The following is a 22,267-nucleotide window of genomic DNA, read 5'->3' on the forward strand; positions in this document are numbered from 1 at the left end:
CTACCTTTCCTTGAAAAGTTACAGCATTTTCTTCCTTGTACAACTTCTAAGGTAAAACATCATACCTGCAACATCCATTTCTGTGGTGAAACATCTTCTAGCCATTGCTCTCAGTAAAATTTAATATTAAAGCCTGCTTTACCAGAACCCAACCATTAAATCTCTGAGTATTCCTGTCTCATTCCTTTTAAGCTTCAAATGGAATGTCTTCGTAGTCCACAAATGTTCAGTAGTTTAAAAAATAAAGCTTTTTCTTCTCTTGTGCTTCAGGCAATAATAACATAGGAGGCTTGCTTCTCTGTCAATTAATACAAACCATGAGATGAACTTGGAGCTTCCTAATTTTCATTTCCCCTGAATGCTAGTTTTAAATAAGATTATTTTAAATTTAATAACCTATATCAAGAGTCCATTTATGATTCTTTTACACCAATCTCATCTTCTGCCCTCACCTTTAAAAGATGTTAATCTATTAGCACCCTTTGACAACAGTTTTCCACTGCACAATATTAGTAATGTCTCCACAATTCATAACTCTTCTTCAAAAAGATATCAATACAGCCCCCATTTATAAACTGTCAATTCACCCCACATTTTCTCCAGGAGCTATTCCCTCTCCAGCTTCTTCTATTTTTAAGACTATGCACTGACTCATTCCTTATCCAGAAAACCAAAAGACAGAGCAGCAGAATTAGGTTGTTCTGCCCATCCAGTCTGCTCTGCCATCTCTGTTCTGAAGGGATGTCCTTCTTTTCTGAGGCTGTGTTTTCTGCCCTAAATTTCCCTGCTATTACAAACACGCCCACTTCACATCCACTCTTTCTAGGCCTTTCAATATTTGAGGAATTTCAATGAGTTCCTCTCTCATTCTTCTAACGTTCAGCGAGTATAGGCTCAGAGCCATCAAACGTTCCTCATTTCTGGGATCACTTTCGTAAATCTTTGCTGGACCCTCTCCAAAGCCAGCACATCCTTTCTTAGATAAGGGTCCCAAGACTTCTCACCATATTCCAAGTGTGGTGTGACAAATCCACAAAGAAACATGCTGAATTTGTATCCCATTTGCCACCTGAAAAATTCGCTCTTCCATCGCTAGTAAACTGTGGCTGTTGTGTGCACCAATCAATAAAACAATGGAAGTTACGCATCAAAAGTATTCCCAAATCAGCGAACTATATAGAAACATAGAAAACCTACAGCGCAATACAGGCCTTTCGGCCCACAAAGCTGTGCCGAACATGTCCTTACCTTAGAACTACCTAGGCTTACCCATAGCCCTCTATTTTTCTAAGCTCTATGTACCTATCCAGAAGTTTCTTAAAAGACCCTATCGTTTCAACCTCCACTACCATCGCTGGCAACCCATTTCACACACTCACCACTCTCTGTGTAAAAAAATCACTTACCCTTTGTACCTACCTCCAAGCACCTTAAAACTATGCCCTATCGTGCTAGCCATTTTAGCCCAGGGAAAAAGCTTCTGATTATCAATGATAATCTGATATCTGATGATATCTGATATCTGATGATCAATGGCTCTCATTATCTTGTACACCTCTATCAGGTAACCTCTCATCCTCCTTCACTCCAAGGAGGAAAGGCTGAGTTCACTCAACCTACTCTCATAAGACATGCTCCCCAATCCAGGCAACATCCTTGTAAATCTCCTCTGCACCCCTTCTATGGTTTCCACTTCCTTTCTGTAGTGAGGTGAACAGAATTGAGCACAGTACTCCAAGTGGGGTCTGACCAGGGTCCTACGTAGCTGCAACATTACTTCTCGGCTCTTAAAACTCAATCCCATGGCTGATGAAGGCCAATGCACCATATGCCTCCTTAACCACAGAGTCAACCTGCGTAGCAGCTTTGAGTGTCCTACGGACTCGGACCCCAAGATCCCTCTGATCCTCCATACTGGCAAGAGTCTTAACATTAATACTACATCCCACCATCATACTTGACCTACCAAAATGAACCACCTCACACTTATCTGGGTTGAACTCCATCTACCACTTCTCAGCCCAGTTTTGCATCCTATCAATGCCCTGCTGTAACCTCTGACAGCCCTCCACACTATCCACAACACCCCCAATCTTGAGTCATCAGCAAAATTACCAACCCATGATGTACAAAAAGGCTGGATGAACTCAACAGGTTGGGCATCATCTGTTGAAAGGAGCAGTCAACATTTTGGGTCGAGACCCTTTGTCAGGACTAAAGAAGGAGGGAGCAGGGGCCTTATAAAGAAGGTGGGGGGAGGGTGGAAAACCAATCAGAGGAAAGATCAAGGGGTGGGGAGGGGAAGCAAGGAGGGCATAGGCAGGAGCGGTGAAGAAGGAATCTAAGGGGAAAGCACTATGGGTAGTAGAGGAAGGCAGAGTCATGAGAAGTGATAGGCAGCTAGAAGAGGAGACAGAGTGAAGGTGGGATGGGGGAAGGGAGAGGGAGGGAATTACCAGAAGTTGGAGAATTCGATGTTCATACCAAGGGGCTGGAGACTACCCAGACAGTATATGAAATGTTGTTCTTCCAACCAAAGTTTGGCCTCATCATGCCCCCTCCTTCTTTAGTCCTGACGAAGGGTCTCGACCCCAAACGTTGACTGCTCCTTTCAATGGATGCTGCCCGACCTGCTGAGTTCATCCAGCTTTTTTGTACTTCTTGATTTGACCACAGCATCTGCAGTGTATTTTGTGTTTACTAACCCATCCTTCCACTTCCTCATCCAGGTCATTTATAAAAATCACAACGAGTAAGGGTCCCAGAACAGATCCCTGAGGCACTCCACTGGTCACCGATGTATATGCAGAATATGACCTGTCTACAACCACTAATTGCCTTCTGTGGGCAAGCCAGGTCTGGATCCACAAAGCAATGTCCTCTTGGATCCCATGCCTCCTTACTTTCTGAATAAGACTTGCATGGGGTACCTTATCAAATGCCTTGCTGAAATCCATATACACTACATCTACTGTTCTTCCTTCATCAGTGTGTTTAGTCACATCCTCAAAAAATTCAATCAGGCTCGTAAGACACAATGGGCCCTTGACTAAGCCATGCTGACTCTTCCTAATCATACTATGCCTCTCCAAATGCTCATAAATCCTGCCTCTCAGGATCTTCTCTGTCAACTTACCAAACACTGAAGTAAGATTCACTGGTCTATAAGTTCCTGGGCTATCTCTGCTCCCTTTCTTGAATAAGGGAACAACATCTGCAACCCTCCAATCTTCTGGAACCTCTCCTGTCTTCATTGATGATGCAAAGATTATTGCCAGAGGCTCAGCTATCTCCTCCCTCGCCTCCCATATTAGCCTGGGGTACATCCCGTCTGATCCTAGTGACTTATCTAACTTGAAGCTTTTCAAAAGCTCCAGCACATCCCCTTCCTTAATATCTATATGCTGAAGTTCTTCATTTTGCTGCAAGTCATCCCTACGATCACCAAGATCCTTTTCCGTAGTGAGTAAGTACCTCTGCTATTGCCTCTGGTTCCCTACACACTTCCCCACTGTCACACTTGATTGGTCTTATTCTCTCATGTTTTATCCTCTTGCTCTTCACATACTTGTAGAATGCCTTGGGGTTTTCCTTAATCCTGTCTGCCAAGGCCTTCTCATGGCCCAATCTGGCTCTCCTAATTTCATTCTTAAGCTCCTTCCTGCCAGCCTTATAATTTTCTAGATTTCTAACATTACCTAGTTTTTTTGAACCTTTCGTAAGCTCTTCTTTTCTTCTTGACTAGACTTTCAACAGCCTTTGTATACCACAGTTCTTGTACCCTACCATCCTTCCCCGTCTCGGAATGTACCTAAGCAGAACCCCACGCAAATATCCCCTGAGCATTTGCCACATTTCTTCCGTACGTTTCCCTGAGAACATCTGTTTCCAATTTATGCTTCCAAGTTCCTGCTTGATAGCCTCATATTTCCCCTTACTCCAATTAAACGTTTCCCTAACTTGTCTGTTCCTATCCCTCTCCGATGCAATGGTAAAGGAGATAGAATTGTGATCACTATCTCCAAAATGCTCTCTCACTGAGAGACCTGACACCTGACCAGGTTCATTTCCCAATACCAGATCAAGTACAGCCTCTCCTCTTGTAGGGTTATCTACATATTGTGTCAAGAAACCTTCCTGAACACACTTAATAAACTCCACCCTATCTGAACCTCTCATTCCAGGGAAATGCCAATCAATATTTGGGAAATTAAAATCTCCCACCACAACAACCCTGTTATTATCACACCTTTGCAGAACCTGTCTCCCTATCTGCTCCTCAATGCCCCTGTTACTACTGGGTGGTCTATAAAAAACACCCAGTAGAGTTATTGACCCCTTCCTATTCCTAACTTCCACCCACAGAGACTCCATAGACAACCCCTCCATGACTTTCTCCTTTTCTGCAGCCATGACACTATCCCTGATGAACAGTGCCAAGCCCCCACCTCTTTTGCTTGCCTCCCTATCTTTTCTGAAACATCTAAAGCTGGCACTTGAAGTAGCCATTTCTGCCCCTGCACCATCCAAGTCTCTGTACTGGCCACAACATCATAGCTCCAGGTGCTGATCCACGCTCTAAGCTCATCTGCTTTGTTCATGATACTCCTTGCATTAAAATAGACACATCTCAAATCATCCCTTCTCTATCACCTGCCTATCCTCCCTTTTGCACTGTCTCCAAGCTTCCTCTATTTGTGAGCCAACCTCCCTTTCCTCTGTCACTTCAGTTCAGTTCCCACCCCTTAGCAATTCTAGTTTAAACTCTCACCAATAGCCTTAGCGAACCTCCCTTCCAGGATATTGGTCCCCCTGGGATTCATGTGCAACCCTTCCTTTTTGTAAAGGTCACACATGCCCCAAAAGAGGTCCCAATGATCCAGAAATCTGAATCCCTGCCCCCTGCTCCCTCAGCCACCCATTTATCCTCCATCTCACGCTATTCCTACACTTACTGTCATGTATATTGGCAAGCAGGAATGGCATCACCTGCAAGATCACCTCTAAGCCAGACACCATATGCTCCGACATGGCACTTACTGAGACTATCAGACATAGGAGATTCCTTATAGTTGTCATTGACAGGGGAATAAGCTCCCACTAGCTATTAAATGCTCCCAAAGGTGCGTCTCAAATAGACTCTGACAACCAAGTCCAGCACCTGGCCTTCACATGTAGTTTAGCTGCTCATCCTAGTGGAACCGTTTCTACTGACAAGAGAAGAGGCAAATGGAGGTTACAGGTGCCATAAAACTAGTCACTTTGGCAGATGGGGCTCATCAGCTGTGGTTAGCAGCTCACCAATGAGAAGGAGAAGTCTGATCTCAAATCTCCACTGACTTGTGGCTATACCTACTCATGGAGAAGGCTTCAGGAGTAAATCCTAAGGAAAAAATCTGGAGCCAGAGTTCTTAAGGTGAGTTCAGCATTGAACTCCTGTGAGGAGAGGGGAAGCCTACTGCATGGGCAACAACTTGCTCTCCATATCATTCTGCTCTGGCAGCTAAGTTGCAATATCTGCATTTGATTCCATTCAATGGATGACCTCAGTAAGACATAGGAGTAGTACTAGGCTATTCAGCCCATTGAGTCTGCTCCACCATTCCATCATGATTAATCACTCTCAACCGTATTCTCCAGCCCTTTTCCTGTAATCTTTGATGTCCTTACCAATCAAGGACCTATCAACTTCCACTTTAAGTATACCCAATGACTTGGCCTCCACAGCCGTCTGTATTAATGCTGACCACAGATTCACCATCTGCTGACTAAAGAAATTCCTCTCCATCTCCGTTCAAAAGGGACATCATTGTATTCTAATGCTGTGCCCTCTGATCCTAGACTCTTCCACTGTAAGAAACATCCTTATTAGTATCATAACTTTGCTGTCAGTGGGTCTTAACCTTGAACTCTTTTACTCAACTACACTGCCACCAGAATGACTGCAAGGGTTCAGGAAAGGTGTTCACATTAAGGATGGATATACACTTCCATCTACAAATGAATAAGTAAAAGAACATATCAAATCTGTGCAACAGTTCACTCCTAGACTCTCTCTTCAGAATTCTATTGGCAGGGAAAGTACTAGGTTCAAGAATTCACCTAAGGTTAGAAAAATGCAAAACTTACAGGGGGCATAGAACATGACCAGAGCTTGTTTCTTTTTCTTTAGAAACTCTTTAAAATCTTCGACACTGAGATGGGTGACACTGGTTTGCTGTTCATCCCAAGACTGTTCGGGTGGTGGAGGAGCTTGTGGACTGGTAGGAAGGAAAAAGAAGAAAATGAAAAAGAACATTGCAGAAAATAATCTGTGCTGCAGCTTCTTATGTAAGTGATCTCTTTTGCTATCATCAGTGAGGAGGTACAGGATGGACTCTCAATGCTTGAGGGACAATTTCTTCCCTTCTACCATCAGATTTCTGAATCTACCAAACTACCAAAACACTACCAAATTTTTTGCACTTTTTGTTTATTTTTTAATATATTTCTTATTGTAACTTAAAGTATTTTTATGTAATGCACTATACTGCTGCTACAAGACACATTTCATAACATAAGTCAGTAATAATAAACCTGATTTTCAGTTAGTTTAAAGATGAGACAATGAGAGTCAGAGAATTGGAGGCTGTTAAAATGGTTGTGAGCACGAGGTGTCCCAGATCTATGAAGGGACTGGATCTCCTCTAGATATATATGTGTTCATTGGCCCTGTCCTGCAAGTAACTCCTCATCCCTTCAATAACCTCTGCCTTGCAGTCTGGATGGCAGCTCTCGGACACTTTCTCATATCCATCTTGGAACCATAATTCCACCAAAAATCATCATATACTGTCACTTCAGCAGATCTCCCCTCCTAAATCTCAAACATGATAGTTTCTGAATCCCGTGATGACCATTTCCATTTCCTCCCAAGATTCACAATGAAGAATGCCATGGTAGGCCTATTGTTTCTGACTGCTTTTGCCCTACTGAACTTACAATCCATAGGCAAATCCAACTTATCCTCCTGTTTTGTCCCTTCCCACCTACAGAACTCCTCATACCAAATCAGTTTCCAATTCACTGGTCCCAATCACCTTGTCATTAATTAGTGCAGATGAAGAGTCTCAACCTGAAACTTCCACTGTCTATTTCTCTCCACTGATGCTGCCTAGCCTACCGAGTTCCTCTAAAATATATTTGATTTTCTTCATCCATCCTAAAAGATCCTAAAGACTTTGGTGTGATTTGATAATCAGTCTTATGCAGGCTACTGAACTTGCTTAATGACCACACAAAATGATGGAGGAACTCAGCAAGTCAGGCAGCATCTATGGAAGAGAATAAACGTTTCGGGCTGAGACCCTTCATCAGGACTGGAAAGGAAGCAGACAGAAACCAGAATAAAAAAAGTGTGTGTGTGTGTGTGTGTATGTGTCGGGGGGGGGGGGAGAGAGAGAGAGAGAGGGGAGAGAGGAGAGGGGGAGAGATAGAGAGAGAGAGAGAGAGAGAGAGAGAGAGAAGGGGGAGGGAGGGAAGTGCAAGGTAACGGCTGAAAGCCGAGTGGGGAAGGGTGATGAAGTAAGAAACTGGGAGAGGATAGATGGAAGAGTAAAAGAGGAGGAGGAGAGGAACCAGAGAGAAGTGATGAGTAGGTGAGGGGAAGGAATTGGAAGGAATGAGAGAGTAACTCAGGTTGGAGGAGCAACACCTTATATTTGGCCGGGGTGACCTTCAACTTGATATCTTGAACATCGATTTCTCCAACTTCCAGTAATTTCTCCCCTATCTCTCCCAAGGCAACAGTGACAAGAAGACATGCTATATTTCATTTGGAGTTTGATGAGAATTAGTATGTTACCAAAGACATTTGCAAATTTCTACAGAAATACTGTGGAGAGCGTTCTGACTGGCTGTATCACTGACTTGTATGGAGGGGCCACTGCACAGGATTGGAAAAAGCTACAAAAAGTTATAAACTCAGCCTAGTCCATCATGGGTGTTAGTCTCTACAGTAAAGGACATCTTCAAAAGGTGATGCCTCAAAAAGGTGGCATCCATCATTAAGGACCCCTGTCACTCAGGATATGCCCTTTTTACTTTATTTATTTACTGAGATATGACGCAGAACAGGCCCTTCCAGCCACGCCACCCAGCAACCCTCAATTTAACCCAAGCTTAATCACGGGACAATTTACAATGACCAATTCACTTACTAACCGGTACGTTTTTGGCAGGAAAATGGAGGAAACCCACATGGCCACAGGGAGAATATACAAACTCCTGACAGACTGTGGCAGGAAATGAACCCAGGCACTGGTACTATAAAGCGTGCCAACCACTACACTGCTGTGCTGCCTTCTCATTGCTATCATCAAGTAGGTGGTACAGAAGCCTGAAGGCACACACTCGATGTTTCAGAAACAGCTTCTTCTCCTCAGCCATCAGATTTCTGAATGGATAATGAATCCATGTACACGAATTCACTTTTATTATTTATTAGATCTCTTTTTGCTCTATGTATTTATATTTTATATGCATTTCTAGTTGTAATTTATAGTTTTTAAAAACTATGTATTGCAAATTATGTACTGCTGCCACAAAACTACAAATTTCACAAAATATGCCAGTGATATTAAACTGATTCTGAGATCCTCCAGCATTTTATTATGTCTTACTCAAGACTTGATGTTCGTAAGCTTATTTAATTGCTTTAAAGGAATTCCATAAATATGATCCATTTTGGTGGCTAAATGTATTTTCTCTGTAGATCTAAAGTGAGAAGCAGGTGAGCTGCACCTCCCAGGAGTGCAAGTTATTAGTCAAATGCAAGTCTATCTTCTGAACCTCATCACTGCACCATCTTCCCACCGTCAAGCAATATACTTTATCTTGCACTCTGTGCAACCCATGCAGGTTATTTGGAAGCACAGATTACAATGTTTAGTCAGCAACAGTACATACTTGTGCAGCCATTCAATGATTTTGTCCTTGGTTCGTAGATGCGGAAGTGTCCACTTCTCTTCTGCATTTTCAAAGTACTTGAGTGTTGGGAAGCCAGTAATCTGGTACTTTTCTCCCAAGTTCTTGTGGGTTGTCACATCCACTGCAGCCAACACACCTGGGCTCTAGGATGACAATGGAAAACAGTGACTGGAAGCAGGGGGAGAGGGTAAGGAGGGTGGGGACAGAAAGGGAAGAAAAAAAGGAGTGAAATTAAACAAATACCTTGAATTTTGAAAGAGAGGAAGAAGCTATGGGATAAGAAAGTTCTCCTTTCGTGCATGTATCTATTCAATTACCACAAGTTTGGCTAAACAGAAACAAGTGTTGGGAAAGAACAGAAACATTTCCTTACATTATTGTTGTTATTCAGCAATTCAGCAGCTTCTTCGTAATCTGGCTTCATTTTTTTACAATGTCCACACCCTGAGTTGAAAAGAGAATGAAAATTAGATGAACTTTACTAGCTTTGGCCCTTCAGCTCCATACAATATTGTACAATCAAAAAAAATTTATAGGACAGGTGGAGGTAATTTTTTACTTCACATCTATTATTTACATTTGCAAGAAAATGTTTGTGAACCCTTTGCAATTACCTGGTTTCTACTGCTATCTCAAGTGATCTAGCACAGTTCAAAGAAAACTAGATGGTATTAAATGGTTAATGCACGAAGAAAGTGGTGAAAAACTACCAACATTGGAGGTTAAAGGAGGCAAAGAGTTCTGTGCCCATAAATAATCAAAATTCTATGGACAGGTAGAGAAAATTATTAAATAAAGCAATTGATGGTCAAAATTGCTTACATGTACATCAATAGGGAAATGTGTTGCTTGTGTCATATCAAATTAGCGAGGATGTGCTGGGGCAGCTCGCAAGCGGAACACCCAGAGGAAGCCCACGTGATCACAAGGACAACATGCTAACTCCTTACAGCCAACAGCAGGAATTGAACTCCAATTGGTATTAGTTGGCACTGTAAGAGTGTTATGCTAACCAATTTGCCACTGTGCCACCCCTCCCCCAAACTGCTAAAGTACTTTGCAAAGAAAACTAATGGAATAGTTACTTTTACTGATACTGCAGACATTTTGTGCAAGGAATAACCTTGTCATTAGATGAAGGTAATCTGCAATCCAGGTGTTAATCGATAGTTGAATATAAGGCAGGAGAGAGAACTCTCCTGATCATCAAATTTTCAAATTACATCACTCTTTTAAGCTTTCACCTATTAGTCAATATCCAGTGCCAGAAAGAAAGGACAAAATGTTGTGAGCTAAAGAAGGTGGAAACTGAGAGACTGGACAAATGATGCACAACTTCAGGTCCAGTCTATCAATAAACTAAACAAAGACAAATGCTAAAATATTGCAACTCATAACTGACTCTCTGTAATTGATGGTATTGGTACTTGAATTGCTCAACTAAATGATGACTTAATTTGTGGCTTAATTACATCTGAGCAGTAAGTAGCACCAAACAAGACCAAACCACTCTGCCTGAATGATAAGTAGACAGGACAAGACAGGGTTAGTCCTTAGCTATTATTTTCATGTTTAATATCTTCCTGACACTGTGACTATTACCAGCTGCTGCCTCAGCAATGAGTACAGCTTTACTCATGCACACCTGTCAACTGTTCAAAATCACCAGCTTTATTATCACCAGAATGTAAATTAGCAGCAGCAGTTCAATGCAATACATAATGTAGCAGAGAGAAAAAAATAAATAAAAACATAATAACAATAAAAACAGTAAATCAATTATGTATATTGAATAGTTTTTAAAAACATGCTAAAACAGAAATACTGTACATTTAAAAAAAATGAGGTAGTGTCCAATGCTTCAATGTTCACTTAGCAATCGGATGGCAGTGGGGAAGAAGCTGTTCCTGAATCGCTTCAGGCTTTTGTACCTCCTACCTGATGGTAACATTGAGAACAGGGCATGCCCTGGGTGCTGGAGGTCCTTAATAATGGATGCTGCCTTTCTCAGACACCGCTCCCTAAAGATGTCCTGGGTACTTTGTAGGCTAGTGCCATACAAACCCCATTTCCAGAAAAGTTGGGATATTTTCCAAAATGCAATATAAACAAAAATCTGTGATATGTTAATTCACATGAACCTTTATTTAACTGACAAAAGTACAAAGAAAAGATTTTCAATAGTTTTACTGACCAACTTAATTGTATTTTGTAAACATACACAAATTTAGAATTTGATGGCTGCAACACACTCAACAAAAGTTGGGACAGAGTTAAAATAAGATTGAAAAGTGCACAGAATATTCAAGTAACACCGGTTAGACTCCATATTAAGCAGGCTAATTGGTAGCGGTGAGGTATCATGACTGGGTATAAAAGTAGCATCCATCAAAGGCTCAGCCTTTGCAAGCAAGGATGGGTTGTGGCTCACCCCTTTGTGCCAAAATTCGTGAGAATTGTTAGTCAGTTTAAAAGGAACATTTCCCAATGCAAGATTGCAGAGAATTTAGGTCTTTCGACATCTACAGTACATAATATTGCGAAAAGATTCAGAGAATTCAGAGACATCTCAGTGTGTAAAGGGCAAGGTCGGAAACCACTGTTGAATGCCCGTGATCTTCAAGCCCTCAGGCGGCACTGCCTAAGAAACCGTCATGCTACTGTGACAATTATAGCCACCTGGGCTCGGCAGTACTTCGGAAACCCATTGTCACTTAACACAGTCCGTCGCTGCATCCAGAAATGCAACTTGAAACTGTATTATGCAAGGAGGAAGCCATACATCAACTCTATGCAGAAACGCCGGCGATTTCTCTGGGCCCGAGCTCATCTCAGATGGACCGAAAGACTGTGCAACCGTGTGTTGTAGTCAGATGAGTCCACATTTCAGCTATTTTTCGGAAAAAATGGGCGTAGAGTTCTCTGTGCCAAAGATGAAAATGACCATCCTGATTGTTATCAGCGAAAGGTGCAAAAGCCAGAACTGTGATGGTATAGGGGTGCATCAGTGCCCACGGCATGGGTGAGATGCATGTATGAGAAGGTACCATTGACTCTGAGGTGTATATTAGGATTTTAGAGAGACGTATGTTGCCGTCAAGGCGACATCTCTTCCTGGGACATCCATGCTTATTTCAGCAGGACAATGCCAGATCACATTCTGCATGGGCTACAACAGTGTGGCTTTGTAGACACAGAGTGCGTGTGCTTGAATGGCCTGCTGCTAGTCCAGATCTATCTCCTATTGAAAATGTATGGCGCATCATGAAGAGGAGAATCAGACAACGGAGATCACGTACTGTTGAGCAGCTGAAGCCTTATATCAAGCAAAAATGGACAAAATTTCCAATTGCAAATCTACTACAATTAGTATTATCAGTTCCAAAACAATTAAAAAGTGTTATTAAAAGGAAAGGTGATGTAACACAATGGTAAACATGCCTCTGTCCCAACTTTTGTTGAGTGTGTTGCAGCCATCAAATTTTAAATTTGTGTATATTTACAAAATACAATTAAGTTGGTCAGTAAAACTATTGAAAATCTTCTTTGTACTTTTGTCAGTTAAATAAAGGTTCACGTGAATTAACATATCACAGATTTTTGTTTTTATTGCATTTTGGAAAATATCCCAACTTTTCTGGAAATGGGGTTTGTAGATGACACTGGCTTAATTTACAGTCGGCCCTCCTTATCCACAAATTCTGCATGTGCGAATTCAACCAACCGCGAATCGCGAGAACTGTGAAGTGCTCTTCCAGCAATTGTTGTTCAAGCATGTACAGACTTTTTTTCTTGTCATTATTCCCTAAACAATGTAATATAACAACTATTTTACATAGTATTTACATTGTATTAGGTATTATAAGTAATCTAGAGATAATTTAAAGTATACGGGAGGATGTGTGTGGGTTATTGTGGATCGGGATCGAAAAAAATCGGAAGTTCTCTTACTAAGTAAGTCGGAACAGGTACATCCAGTATTATTTAGCGTCAGTTAGTCAAACATTTGTTTTAGTGTATAGTATATATTTTACCTTTCTATGCATATAAAACACTTCAGAATGTATGTTTCAGCACTGGGCTCGGGAATGGAAGTTCCCAAGTTAAATCCAGTGACAGATCACTCCCGAGTGCGCTCTCCACTCCGCTTCGTTGATGTCGAGGATCAGCAACTCAAAACCCCAAAACCCAATAATTAAACCACTGCGTTGCTTAGTAATAATTGTAGCTTTCATTGGGGCAGAGCCTTCCTCACTTTATCCTTTAAAACTGTTCCGATCATTGACCGATGTAGCCTAACGCTTTTCCAATGACCGATGGCATTTCACCTCTTTCTAATCGCTTTATTATTTCCACTTTATTTTCAATTGTGATTGTGAACAGAAACACAATTTCCACTTTATTTTCAATTGTGATTGTGAACAGAAACACTGCGGATTCAGATCTCCACTTATTATTATTTCAGATCTCCACAGATTATTATTTCCACTTTATTTTCAATTGTGATTGTGAACAGAAACACAATTTCCACTTTATTTCCACTTTATTTTCAATTGTGATTGTGAACAGAAACACTGCGGATTCAGATCTCTGCCACCGGGTCCTAGTGTCTACCGCACTGAGACAGGTTAAATAAGGTCTGGTGTTCTGCTGGGTCCTAAGGTCCACCGCATTGAACAGGTTGAATAAGGGACTTGAGCATCTGCGCATTTTGGTATCCGCGAGGGGGTCTCAGAACCAATCCCTCGTGGATAAGAAGGGCTGACTGTACAACCTTCTGCCGCTTCTTTCGGTCCTGTGCAGTAGCCCCTCCATACCAGACAGTGATGCAGTTTGTCAGAATGCTCTCCGTGGTACAACTGTAGAAGTTTTTGAGTGCATTTGTTGACATGCCAAATCTCTTCAAACTCCTAATAAACTATAGCCGCTATCTTGCCTTCTTTATAACTACATTAATATGTTGGGACCAGGTTAGATCCTCAGAGATATTTTTGTAATTTTTTTTATTGAAGTTCATCATCAAACAAACATTTCCAGTAAGATGTATTTAGATATTGTACATATATATCATAAAGTCACATATGCCACAAATCTCTACATAATATTTATCTGAGGCATACACTTATAGAAAACAGAGAAAAGAAAGAACAAGCGAAAGGAGAAAACTATGTACAAGTAGGGAGTGATCATTTTTTCACAACATATTCATTGATTTGTGAGGATAAAATCAGGCCTATGAGGTGTTATGTAGTTAAACCATTTTCCCAGTATGAATCAAATTGTTCCAATTTATGATTAACAGATGCTGTTATCTTCTCCATTTTGTAAACGTCCATTGTAATTTCCATCTATGCATTTAAGGTATGAAGTCGAATGTGTTTTAAGATTTGACAAACCCTTATACATGCTTGAAATGATTCTACTAATGTTATCTGAATTATGTGCTTTTCTAAATAGCTCTATCGAACATGTTCTTGCCTTGGTTACATTTTTAACCGTCCTATTAACATATTGTCGCATCTGTAAATACCGATAAAAATCTTGTTTTTCTCATAAGTGTTTCTCTTTAAGCATTTCAAAACTGAACAGTGTTCCTTCTTTCATTATATTACAAAGAACTGTTATTCCTTTAGCTGTTCAGTCCTTAGATCTAGCATCCAGTTTATTTGGTGTAAAATCCAAGTCATATGCACCATTTAAGAACTGCAGTATCTCCCTCCAGTTTATATTCTTTTATAAGTTTTCCATGTTTTAAAAGTCCATTTCACTCATGGGTTATCAATAGCATTGATGTATCTTTGTAGGTTGTTATCAGCCAAAATTGCCTGTGTGGGGATGGGAAGTATCCCCTCCTCAATGTTTTTCCATTGAGTGTCATATGATGGGTTCCACTAACATCACAGCTCTCAACTGTGCTGCAAAATAATAATCTCTAAGAGAAGGTAGGCCCCATCCCCCCTTTTCCTTGGCTAATTGCAATATTTTGAGATGAACTCTAGGCCTTTTACCTTGCCAAATATATCTTCATAACATTTTGTTCCGTTCATTAAATTGATTTTGATTAATCTCTATTGGTAGGGTCTGAAAGAGATATAATAGTCTGGGCTGTATATTCAGTTTAATAGATTCAATCCTTGAACTGAGACTAAAACAAGGAATTAGGTTCCATCTTGCTGTATCTTCCTTAATTTTTAATATATAGGCTGATAATCGATGTATTGAGCTAATGGTTCCAGATATAATGCGAAGAGTAGTGGTGACCATGCACAACCTTGTCTCGTGTCCCTTTCTAGGGCAAAACTATTTGATAAATATTCATTGATTTTGATCCTAGCAGTAGGGTTGTCATATAGTGCCTGTATCGTTTTAATAATTGTGTCATGGAAACCAAATCTATGTAAAACTCTGTAAAGAAAATTCCAATTAACCAAATCAAATGCCTTTTCAGTGTCCACGCTTATCACTATCACTGCTTCAATTTTATTTTTTGGTATATGATCCATAATGTGAAGTGTCCTTCGTATATCATCTTGTGTTTGGCATTGTTGTTTAAAACCTGTCTGATCATTATGTATCAGTATGGGTAGAAACTCTTCTAATCGTTTGGCCATGATAGAGGTAAATAAATTATAATTGACATTAAGAACGGATATTGGTCTAAATGACTCACCTTCCATTTTATCCTTGCCTCCTTTCGGTATAGCTGAGATTATCGCTTCCTTCCAACTGGGTGGCATTTGTGCCTTTTTTAGAGCCCAGTTCAGTGTGGGGAGTAAGACAGGAATTAACTTATTTTTAAATCCTTTGTCGTATACTCTGTCATATACCCATCTGATCCTGGTGACTTGCTTAATTTAAGCCAACTAATTGCACCTTTTAGTTCAACTTCAGTTATGTCAGCAGTCATCACTCTATTTTTTTCTTCTTCGCTTAAAGTGGGTAACTCGAGAACTCAGAAAGGTGTCAATTTGGGTTATGATTCCATTTGGAATATAGAATTTTGTTAAACACTTCTAAAGCTTCTTGAATTTCACTTAGCTTATTTTTTTAAGATCATTTTTGTTCTTGGATCCCTAATTCTATGAATTGTATTTTCTGCTATCTTTTTTTCAGTTTCCACGCCAGTATTTTCATAGACTTAGATACACTTTCATAATGTCTCTGTTTCAGAAATATTAGATTTTTCCTGATTTCTTGCCTAGCCAAACTATTAATTTTATTCCTAATTTTTAAAATTTCCTCTTTGTCCTGTGTCAAATCCAATTTGTGTTTTTTCTAGTTCTTTCAGCCTATTTTGTAATTCCTCTAATGTTTTATTCCTTATATGAAGATATCGCTATAATTTTCCCTCTTAAAACAGCCTTCAGAGTATCCTATAGAATGGGAGGTGAAACCTCTCCAATATCAATGAATTCTAAATAAAGACCAATTTATTTTAAAATTTGTTCCTTAAAGTTGGAATCATTGAGTAGACTTGAATTTAGTTTCCAAATAGTATTTTTTGGTTGTAGGTCAAAATCAACAGATAAATATATAGGTGCATGGTCACTCAGGCTACGTCCACATGAGACCGGATAATTCTGAAAACACCAGTTTCGCACAAAAACAATAGGTGTCCACACTAAGTGTTTTGAAAATATCTCTGTCCAAATTGAAACGGATATTTTGGCGAATTTCCTCCTACTGGGCATGCGCAGGGAACATCTACCGAAAACAAGCAATACGTTTGGTGTCGAATCTCGCCATGAAAGAGTTGGTGCATGTTTGTTCAGTTACAGACTAGAAAAACTTAAACAATGGACAGCTATTGGATCTCGTGCAGGAGGATTTAAAACTAAAAATAAAAAAATACTAGGGCGTATGGAGGCAATCGACAGGGAGTTCGCAGACAGATTGACCTGACTGATGACGAACATTGAAAAACTGGTGAACTCTGTTGCAGTAATAAAGCCCCTTGTTAAATGTATAAAACATGTCTGCATCAGTATTATCTTGTATTTCCGTACAATGTTACATTAGGCTGTTACATATCTATTGTCAGAGAAGTACTTGCATAAATAGGTAAACCACCTTCATACGAGCAAGGATAGAAAACAGGGCAAAGTGAGTGTACTTATTTATTCGGTAAGTCATGGGTCAAAGTATTTGGTGAGTTCATTTCTAACTCTTCTGGCTTCAGTCTTGTTGTCGTCTGTTCTGAAATTGTTAGGTTGCGTTCAAGAAAACAATGAAATAGCGCGCTGCCGTCACCATCTGTTCTGGCACGTGATGACAGCATTTTTAGATTTCTCCGGTTACCCCGTCCACACTGCTCCGGCCAATCCGGTGTTTTCAAAATTACACACTCTGGAGGGTGTTTTAGAAAAGTTCCGTTTTGGGGGGAGGAACACGCCAATTTAGTGTGGGTGGAGGATCAAAACGAAGAGAAAAAGCTTCGGTTATAGATTTATCTGGTCTAGCGTGGACGTAGCCTTACATCTATTGTCCCAATTCCACAGGTGTTTATTTTGTCTTTGCCTTATCCAAATGTTATGAAATAGTCTATTCTTCTATGTACAGAATGGGGGCAGAATAATGAGTGTAATCCCTTCCGTTGAGGGAAAAGGTCTCTCCATATATCAATTAGACCAAAAAGTGTATTAACTTCCTTAAGTAAGGATTTTGTTTCATAGGTTTTTCTATTGGAAGAATCTAACTTTAGTTGTAATTGTAAATTTAAGTCTCCCCCACGTATCAGGAGACCTTCTGTTTCCATTACAATAAAATTAGTAATTTTCTGAAAGAAATTAATATCACTTCCTGGGGTGCGTGCGTATATATTCAATAGAGTAACTGAATTTCTGTCTATATCCCCCCTTACCAGAATATATCTGCCCTCCTTATTTCCCATTTTGAATACTTTTTCAAAATTTAGCTTGCTTGAGATAAGAATAGCAACTCTTCTCCTATGTCCTGATTTATATGAGGAAAAAAACAAATTAGTGAAGCCCATTCTCTTTAGTTTTCCATGCTCATTATCACTTAAGAGAGTTTCCTGTAAATATACTACATGGGTTTGTTCTTTTTTCATTTTGGATATAATTTTACTTCGTTTGATTGAACAGCCCACTGACATTAAAAGAAATTAATTTTACTTTGTCCTTAGCCATGTGTATGTATCTGTCTGTATATCATTGAAATTAGCAGAATAAAACTTAATTGATCTACTCCCTGAACAAATAAGAACCAAGAAACATGAATAATAAAAAAAAGGCAACAAAGGTGTGATTCCAAGGCTGAGGTCTCTAGTAGATGACCCTGGGTTGAGCTAGAGGGAACGTCTAGCAGTGGGGGATAGCCCTTCCTACCTGTGAGTTGAGGGCCCCCACCGCAGTACTCATAAAAGTAAGTGAACAAATCTATATCCATTACACAGAAAAGATTTCACTGTGTATTCCTCCCATATGTATGTTCTCAATTAGGTGGAGAAAAAGGAGTGAATGAATGAATAAAAAAGATTAATTGACTAATATAAAATCCACATTATAAAAAGTATTTCTCGAGATAGGTATAGCACCATCTATTTTTGCTTCCATCTAGTTTATCAACCTTTTTAAAGTTAGCCAAAGCTTATGGCTCTTCCGGAGGGGGTGAGGGTTGTCTTCGGAAAACTCACAGTCTCTTCCTGATATATTTCTCTCGCGCTCCTCCCGTCCCCTGCTTTCTCGATTCTCTCACTATTTCCCAAGCAGAGCAGGATAACTGCTCAGCCAGGCTTTCCCTCGGTTTGATCACGCTCACAGGCAACCCTCTAGCCTTCATGTCTGTAGTTGCCCCTTCCACTGTCTGATATAGTTGCATCCCATCTTCATAAAACACTCGAAGTTTAGCAGGGTACAGAGTTTGGAATCTAATCTTTCCTTGCTTTAATATTCGCTTTACTTCAGAGTATTCTTTACGTTTCTGCAGGACTGCCGGGGGGGGGGGGGGCGGGGGTAATCTTGATCGAAATATATTAATTTCCCGTCCAAAAATACCCTCTTCTTTTCCCAGGCCTTTTGTAGAATCTCTGCCTTGGTATTATATCGAAGGCATCTAATTACTATTGAACATGGCTTATCTCCTTTGTCTCCAGTAGGCCATGGGGTGAGCGTATGATGTGCCCTCTCAATTTCAAGCTCTACAGTCGAAGGAATCTCTAGTGCGTCCCACAGCAACTTTCGTACAAACTCCGTCATAGACAAACTCTCCGCTCCTTCAGGAACATCGCATATCCTGATATTTTTCCGTAGTGATCTTCCCTCCTGGTCAAGCAGTTTACTTTCTTGTTGATTTAATATTTTTATCATCTTACTTAGTTCCATGTTTTGCACACGATCTTCCACCTTCTCAATTCGTGTCTCTGCTGCTATTTTTTGACTGCTGTTGGCGAACTCTGACTTGATATCATTTAGTTGCTGTTTTATATCTTTTTGGAATCCCCATATCTCTCTTATTTTTATCATATTTGTTGCTTTGCCCGAACGAGGCCTATCATCAACCTCACTACCACGCGTTTGGGTAGGACATCCGCTCGCTGCACCCCTCTCATCCACAGTGATGCATCTCCGCAGTGATGCTTTTTAAAATCTTTATTCTTTTTCCCCATTCTTGCCCCCCGATCAATTCAGATATTTTTGAAAGATCTTGTATTTGATGGATTAACAGGGCAAAATATGCATTTTTCCGGAGGAGTTATTGATTTAAGCTGCCATTCTGGACAATGACATCACTGGAACCGATCCTCAGAGATCTTAACACCCAGGAACCTGAAGTTGCTCATTCTGTCCACTTCTGATCCCTCTAATGGATTGGTATGTGTTTCTTCTTCTTACCCTTCCTGAAGTCCACAATCAGCTCTTTTGTCTTACTGACGTTGAGTGCCAGGTATTTGCTGTGGCACCATTCCACTAGTTGGCATATCTCATTCCTGTACACTAGTGGTTGCCAACCAGTCGATCGCGGTTGATCTTTGAGACTTTCCCAGTAGCTCCCGAAAAAAAAGAAAAATAAATACGCAAATACTGTTGTAATGTGAGCATTATAAAAATAAGTAATACTAATTAGGATAATGGAAATATAACAATACTCCCGCTACGGAAAGCTGTTTGTAAAGAAAGATTGTTTCCGGGGCTGCGGAATTCCACTTCTGTTCGGGGTTGAAGGCCCAGCAATCGCTTTTCAGAAAACATGCTGCTCAAAATAAGGCTGCTATTGAAGCATCATTTCGTGTAAGTCACATTTTGGTTAAACACAAGAAGCCTTTTACAGATGGCGATTTATTCAAGGAAGCAAAGGCCATTCCGGCAGAGACTGTTTTTAATGCCTTTAAAAAGAAAAACGACATCAAAACCAAGTAATATATTGCTTGGCCCTGCAACAGTGACAAGGAGGGTAGAGTCACTGTCAGAGGACGTGGTTCGACAAGTGTTAAAGGACTTGTCACTGTGAATATTTTTCACTACAGGTTAAGGAATCCCTGGATGTAACGCAAACAGCTCAGCTTGTTGTATTTGTCAGAATGGCTTTCCAGGATTTTACAATAAAGCAGGACTTCCTCACTCTTTTGCACTTGAAGGAGAGAACGAGAGGTGAGGATACAATGAGTTTAAAAAATGTCTGTGAACACGACATCCCATTTATAAACTGGTGGCAATGACACTTGTGGTCAAACTGATAAACTTGATTCAAGCAAAAGCGCTTCAGCACCGCTTATTCAAGGCATTATTGGATGAGCTCGATGCCGCTTACGGAGACATAATTCTTCATGCTGATGTTCGGTGGTTGAGTTGCAGCAAAGTGCTGCAAAGATTTGTTGACTTGCTGCCTGAGATAAAAGACTTTTCTGTCGACAAGAAATGAGGAGCACAAGGAACTATCAGATGATGCGTGGCTACTGAACTTAGGGTTTCTGGCAGACCTAATGGCTAAATTAAACGCACTTAACAATGATCTCACAGGTAAAGATCGACACCTGCCCCACATGATAAGCACAGTAAATGCATTTAAGGCCAAGCTCGGTGTTTGGATTTCAAATTTAAAGAATGGGAGGCTGACACACTTTCCCAACTTGGAGAAAATGTTACAGGCCATCAAGGAAAAAAATGCTTTTCGCCTTGAGCGGTACTGTGCTTACCTAGACAAACTGGCAATAGAGTTCGATCGGTGTTTTGGGGAGTTAAACGCATGAAAGATATTGCTGCATTTATTTCAAACCCATTTCTGCTGATCGATATAGAACAGATAGCAGCCAAATTCCAGCAAGTATTTGGTGTGCCAAGTGATATTGAAATGGAAATAATTGATTTGCAAAATGATATCGAGCTTAAAGCAAGATCAAGGGAAAGTGACTTTTGGGGGCTTGTCAGCAGGGAGAAGTTTCCTCATCTCAACACATGTGCACTAAAGGTCAGTGCCTACTTTGAGTCAAGTTATCTGTGTGAAATTGCATTTTCACAGATGAAAATTATTATATCGAAGTACAGGAGCTGCCTTACTGACAGACACCTCACAGACTGTCTCAGACTGGCTGCCTGTAGTTATGAGCCAAATTTCAGGAAACTAGCAGGAAGTATTCAGCTCCAGTCATCACACTGAACGCAACAGTCGATTTTTATTCATTTATTTTTCATGTTGAAATAAAATTAAATAATGAAACAGAATTAAAGGTATGAAGTATTGTAATATTCTTAAAGAAAGACAGCTATGGCCTGTTTGATATGCTAGTTACAGTGTTTTCTTGGTTGAATTAATTTGAAAGTTTGACAAAAGCATTTTATGTAATTCAAATACAATTAGCCCAAATAAAAGGCCTTAAGTTGGAAGTACAATCTGAGCCGTTTTTTCTCTAAACGATTTAGTAGGTAGATCTTACCTTTCATTAAGGCCAAGGTAGGGGATCTTGGGCTTAAAAAGGTTGGTGACCACTTCTGTACACCCTCTTGTCACCACCTGAGATTCTACCAGCAATGGTTGTATCGTCAGCAAATTTATAGGTGGTATTTGAGCTATGCCTAGCCAGACAGTTATGGGTATATAGAGAGTAGAGCAGTGGGCTAAGCACACACCCCTGAGGTGTGCCAGAGTTGATCGTCAGCAATCCACACAGACTGTGGTCTTCTGGATAGGAAGCTGAGGATCCAATTCCAGAGGGAGGTACAGAGACCCTGGTTCTACAACTTCTCAATCTGGATTGTGGGAATGATGGTATTAAATGCTGAGCCATAGTCAATGAACAGCATCCTGACTGTGTTACCCTTAAGACATTTGTTTAGCTTTATTA

The 22,267-nt window shown here is 40.4% G+C and overlaps 1 protein-coding gene across 2 annotated transcripts in view; it reads right to left on the reverse strand.

The window, feature by feature from the left end:
- Window positions 1-22,267, reverse strand: part of pdia5 (protein disulfide isomerase family A, member 5) — a 194,758-nt gene that overhangs the window by 75,629 nt on the left and 96,862 nt on the right. For both annotated transcript variants that reach the window (XM_059967674.1, XM_059967675.1), the window contains 3 exons: window positions 9,341-9,411; window positions 8,947-9,110; window positions 6,130-6,260 (listed from right to left, as the gene is read on the reverse strand). In XM_059967674.1, the coding sequence (XP_059823657.1) occupies window positions 6,130-6,260; window positions 8,947-9,110; window positions 9,341-9,411 (366 nt within the window). The remainder of the gene's footprint in view (window positions 1-6,129; window positions 6,261-8,946; window positions 9,111-9,340; window positions 9,412-22,267) is intronic.

This window comes from Hypanus sabinus, chromosome 4 (genome assembly GCF_030144855.1).
Source record: "Hypanus sabinus isolate sHypSab1 chromosome 4, sHypSab1.hap1, whole genome shotgun sequence".
NCBI classification, from domain to species: Eukaryota; Metazoa; Chordata; class Chondrichthyes; order Myliobatiformes; family Dasyatidae; genus Hypanus; species Hypanus sabinus.